We start from the raw sequence: 6,047 nt of genomic DNA on the forward strand, positions 1-6,047 counted from the left end.
TATATATATATATTTTTTTTTTTTTTTTTTTTGGTAAATTACATTTTTTTAATGAATTAATATACATACATTTATTTTAAATTCTGGCCATTTTAACTTTAATACGAGTTTTCTAAGGGTCACAATAATAAGAGTTTAAATCTATTATAGCTTGAATCACAGATTGTTTTTTTTAAACATATTTGGTCTTTAAAATCATCCAAGGGGAAAAAGTTCCACTAAAAGAAGAATCACTCTTATGTAAAGCAATTACAGACTGATTAGTACAAACAGTCAATGACAAAATGTCAAGGCAGGTTCTGTCCTCAGATAAACTGTGTAAACCCAGTGAAGCGCAGCAGGATCTCATACTGACACCTAGCTGCCGCAGAGAGAACCGATCATTCCAAACTCCACTTTATGATGGATATTTACAGATATGAGGCATTTTGTTCACATAAAGATTTTATTTACCACTGTAGAGCATCAAATCAGCCATGGCGGCAGAGAAGACGAAGGGTTTCTGTCATGTTGTGGTGTCGTCAAACCTGCGCGACGGCTTCTCTCACCTCATCCAGTCAGCGGGACTCGGAGGAATGAAGCACAACTCTGTTCTGATGGCTTGGCCCGCGAGCTGGAGACAATCCAACGACCCACAGTCCTGGAAGAACTTCATAGGTTTGAGTCTGACTTTATATCCGAACCGTGCTGCCGTGACTCATTTAAAGAGAAAGAAACCTCGACAAACGTAAAGATACGATCTGTTCTTCTACAGAAACCGTCCGAGAGACCACTGCCGCCCATCAGGCCCTGCTGGTGGCCAAGAACGTGGACAGTTTCCCTCACCAGGAGCGTCTCGCTGAAGGAACCATCGACGTGTGGTGGATCGTTCATGACGGCGGCTTGTTGATGCTCCTGCCGTTCTTACTGCAGCAGCACAAGGTACGGCCCTTTAAATCACAACTTTAAATGAGGTTAGAGGAACGTCCCTAATGTGTGTTTTCATGCTCTTCTCAGGTCTGGAGGAAGTGCAAGATGCGCATTTTCACCGTGGCTCAGTTGGATGACAACAGCATCCAGATGAAGAAAGACCTGCAGATGTTCCTCTACCACCTCCGTCTGAATGCTGAGGTGGAGGTCGTGGAAATGGTGAGATTCTTATTCTTGACATAAGGATGTAAAGTTGGTTTTGTTGTGCTGCAGGACTGCATGATTTTGTGTGTGTGTGTGTGTGTGTGTGTGCGTGTGTGTGTGTGTGTGTGTGTGTGCGTGCGTGCGTGAGTGAGTGAGTGGGGTGTGTGTGTGCGTGTGTGTGAGTGGAGTGCATGCGTGCGTGCGTGAGTGAGTGAATTGTGTGTGTGTGTGTGTGTGTGTGTGTGTGTGTGTGTGTGTGTGCGTGCGTGCGTGAGTGAGTGAGTGGGGTGTGTGTGTGCGTGTGTGTGAGTGGAGTGCATGCGTGCGTGCGTGAGTGAGTGAATTGTGTGTGATTGTTGTGTTTGTGATTTGAATAAACAGACTGCAAAATATTATATTATATTATTATTAAATTATACTGTTTAAAAAAGTTATACTATAATTATCATAAATATTTATTATTGCTAAATACTGAATTCTTCTTTTTCTTTTTATAATGTTTTCATTTTGTTATATTATATTATAATATATTATATTATTTATTATTGCTACATTATATTGAATTGCCTTGTTATTATTTATTTATTTAATATATGAATATGTTTTATGGTACATCCTACATAATGCTACATATTATTATTATTATTATTACTACTACTGGATTATTTTTTGTCATTTATTGTTATTGTGATCTGAACTGTGATTTGAGAAACATGATGCAAAAATATATATTATGTTATATTATTGTATTATTATATTATATTACATTATATTAATAATATGTTTAAAATTATAGTACTTATAAAATGCTATTGTACCATATTGTGATTATTTTAAATGTGTTTTATCACTAAATAATATTATTATATTATTATTAGTAGCAGTGGTGGTAGTATTAATTAATTTAATATGATTTAATATTAATGTTTTAATTTTGTGCTATTATATAATTATGTATTATTGCTACATATTGAATTATTATTATTATTATTAATCATTTATGTAGCATATTTTTACATATATTTGTAATTAATATTTTTATTATGCAATATAAAAAAATATATTATTTTATTATGCAATAGTAGTCATTTATTATCTTTAACACAGCTTTAATTTTCACTGAAAACCTTTGTGATTTTCTGTGTGGTTGATCATTATTGATGTGTTTATGTTGAGGTTGCTCACGCAGCTCTTCTGGTGTAACTGAGGGTTTCTCTGTGTTTCTGTGACTCCAGCATGACAGTGACATCTCAGCGTTCACCTACGAGAAGACTCTGGTGATGGAGCAGCGCTCACAGATGCTGAAGCAGATGCAGCTGTCGAGGACGGAGCGCGAGCGAGAGGTGATGCTTCATGACACTCGTTCTGTGTATGAAGGAATATGCAGTGACCATATCTTCATGAATGCATATCTAGCATTAATGCATTAATGCTAAACTATCAAAAAATGTCCAAATATTTCCCTCTAAAAAAAAAAAAAAAAAAGGAAATTATATTTTGTTTAAAGAAGTAGTTTTTTAAATATTAAACTAATGTCAATAGGCAACTGTAATGAAAATGTGATTGTTCCCTTATTTTCCTTTTTAAATTATGTATATATATAATTTATATATATATAATTTAAATATATTAAATTAAGCATTTTGCAAACTACATTCAGTATAAAGCATATATGTATATATATATATATATATATATATACTCAAAAAAATACATATATACACATTCATACACACACACACACACACATATATATATATATACACATTCATACACACACACACACACACACACACAAACACATATATATATACATACATTCACACACACACACACACACACACATATATACATACATTCATACACACACACACACACATATATATATATACATTCATACACACACACACACACACATATATACACATTCATACACACACACACATATACAGTGGGTACGGAAAGTATTCAGACCCCCTTAAATTTTTCACTGTTTGTTATATTGCAGCCATTTGCTAAAATCATTTAAGTAAGTTGGACTGGCGGCGCTGTGTGACTTGTGGTCCTCTTTCATTTCTGCTGCGATCGGGGAAACACGTCTCTCAGATTCAGAGCATCACGGATGAGTCGCGTAGCTCCATTCGGAGGAAGAACCAGAGCGGCGCTCACGGCTCGGCCGTCAATAACCAGAACGCCCGACTAGATGACGATAAACAAGACGAGGTAGTGAATTCAAAGGCAGAATCCTAAAACCACCGTCCTGGATTACAGAGCCAGAAGACGAGTAGATCATCGCTCACATCCTTTATGCTGATTTATGTGTTAATAGCATTAGTGTTAGCTCCGCCCTTCAGAAACCTCTTCCCATCATGCATGTGTCAGTGATATCATCATGTCATGCACCACCATCTTTCAACACTTGTGACCCCACGTGAATGTGAATGCCCCCCTTTCCTTTCATTCCCTCATGTTTCTCTGAATTTAGTTTTACCTGTAAATAATAATAAATAATAGATCATTTATTTGCCATTTTTATTGATTTATTTTAGATTTATTTATATATTTTTTTATTTTTGTCATTCCATCATGTCCCTAAATAAATATATAAATGATAAATAAATGTTTTATTTATTTTAACATATTATTTTTATTTATTTATTTTTATATTTGATCTCTTTTTATTCCCATATGTTTCTCTATATTTAGTTTTAAAAAATATTTAAATAAATAAATACCTTTTATTTTATTTTTATTTTTTCCCTTTCATTGCCTTATTTTTCTTTGTATTTAGTTTGAACTATAATTAATAATAAATAATGAATACTTTATTTGCTATTTTTTTATTGATTTATTTTATATTTATTTCTATTTTTCCTTTCATTCCATCATGTTTCTAAAATATATAAAAGATAAATAAATACTTTATTTATTTTATATTTATTAGGAGTTTTTATATTTTTTCTCCTTTCATTTCTCTCATGTTTCTCTATATTTAGTTTTAAAAATAAATAATTAAATGTGTTTATTTATTTGTATTTATTTTATTTTATATTTATAAATTTATGTTTATATTTTTTTCTCCTTTCATTCCCTCATGTTTATCTATATTTAGTTTTAAAAATAAATATTTAAATAAATAAACTGTTGATTTATTTATTTTTATGTTTTTCCTTATGTTTCCTTGTGTTTCTCTGCTTATATTTTCTTACTATAAATAAGTTTTTATTTATTTATTTATCTTTTTTTATTTATTTATTGCAATTCTTACATTACTTTGTTTTTATGAATGGTTTATACTGCATGTCAGCATATTACAGACTAATATAGCTGCATGTATGCAGTTTGCATAGCAGACAAACTAAAACATTAATCTGACATGCTCTGCTTGAATATAGATCTCAGTGCACACCGAAATTATATTTAATGACATTAATTTATCATTGTAAATATTATTACACTACATTAAAGGCCTTTTGTGCTCTTAACTGTATGTGAAAAACATTTAAATATCTTTGATATAGATGCATTTGATAATTTATGAACCAGTTTGTAAACAAATATAAAACTAAAATTTGTTTTTACGAATTTAATGTGTGATCGTGATAACGCCACAGGCTCAGCTGATCCACGACAGAAACACGGCGTCTCACGCGGCTCTAAGCGACAAGACGGACGCCACGCCGGAGCGAGTCCACATGACCTGGACCAAAGACAAGTTCTGCACCGAACGAAACCGCAACCGAGAGCCCAACGCAAGCGTGGCTGTGCGAGACCTGTTCAACATGAAACCGTAAGTCACCTGAACACACACTGACTCTCTAACGTTTGCTGCTTTGTGGTTTTACTGCTTCAAGCGCTCACGGTTTGACTGGGTTGCATGTTCAAACACGAGCCCAGAGCCTGCTGCTGTTTCAGGACACAGTCTGCATGGTTTGTGCTGTCGTCACATCTGCATGACCACAGTGTGTCATCACGTGTAACGCTCACGCGTCCACCATGTGTCTCTTCATAGATTCATATCTGGCCAGGAGATTTACTGACATGTTTTTGGTCTTTATATAATATGTGACCCTGGACCACAAAACCAGTCATAAGGGTCAATTTTTCGAAATTGAGATGTATACATTATCTATAAGCTTTCCATTGATGTATGGTTTGTTAGGACAATATTTGGCTGAGATACAACTATTTGAAAATCTGGAATCTGGTGCAAAAAAATCCAAATATTGAGAAAATCATCTTTAAAGTTGTCCAAATGAAGTTCTTGGCAATGCATATTACTAATCAAAAATTAAGTTTTAATATATTTACGGTAGGAAATTTACAAAATATCATCATGGAACATGATCTTTACTTAATATCCTAATGATTTTTGGCATAAAATAAAAATCGATAATTTTGACCCATACAGTGTATTTTTGGCTATTGCTGCAAATATCCCCCAGCGACTTAACACTGCTTTTGTGCTGCAGGGTCACATATGATCTAAAGGTTAATGTAAGTCTATCCTGAACGTCATTTTGTCAAGATTTTCTTTTCCTATGATTTATTTCAGAAGAATCAACTCAAATAACATGCTGGACAAACAAACACTATAATATGAAAAGCTGTCACCAATATAGATGCTATTGCTCAGAGAGATTTCTGTGATGGTTGATCTCTCAGTGTGGGTGTTTAAGCCTGTCTCTGTTGTTCTGTCCTGTTTTCCTCCTTCTAGCGAATGGGAGAGTCTGTAAGTCACATTTCTCTGTACTGTAGCTGTCTGTCTGTCTGTCTGTCTGTAGGTGTATATTAGCCAACCCATCACAAACCCTGCAGCACACTGGATTATTCAAGCATATACGTGTTTATATGAGCTTCAATGTGTGTGTGTGTGTGTGTGTGTGTGTGTGTGTGTGTGTGTGTGTGTGTGTGTGTGCGTGTGTGTGGGTGTG

The 6,047-nt window shown here is 34.0% G+C and overlaps 1 protein-coding gene across 1 annotated transcript in view; it reads left to right on the plus strand.

Moving 5' to 3' along the window:
* The window catches only part of LOC107572501 (solute carrier family 12 member 5-like), a 55,381-nt gene that overhangs the window by 45,657 nt on the left and 3,677 nt on the right, over positions 1 to 6,047 (plus strand). The window contains exons 18-24 of the mRNA XM_016258924.1: positions 462 to 657; positions 755 to 921; positions 997 to 1,128; positions 2,349 to 2,456; positions 3,220 to 3,336; positions 4,728 to 4,903; positions 5,831 to 5,845. Of these exons, the coding sequence (XP_016114410.1) occupies positions 462 to 657; positions 755 to 921; positions 997 to 1,128; positions 2,349 to 2,456; positions 3,220 to 3,336; positions 4,728 to 4,903; positions 5,831 to 5,845 (911 nt within the window). The remainder of the gene's footprint in view (positions 1 to 461; positions 658 to 754; positions 922 to 996; positions 1,129 to 2,348; positions 2,457 to 3,219; positions 3,337 to 4,727; positions 4,904 to 5,830; positions 5,846 to 6,047) is intronic.

Source organism: Sinocyclocheilus grahami, unplaced genomic scaffold, assembly GCF_001515645.1.
Source record: "Sinocyclocheilus grahami isolate Dianchi unplaced genomic scaffold, SAMN03320097.WGS_v1.1 scaffold1764.1, whole genome shotgun sequence".
Lineage (NCBI taxonomy): Eukaryota > Metazoa > Chordata > Actinopteri > Cypriniformes > Cyprinidae > Sinocyclocheilus > Sinocyclocheilus grahami.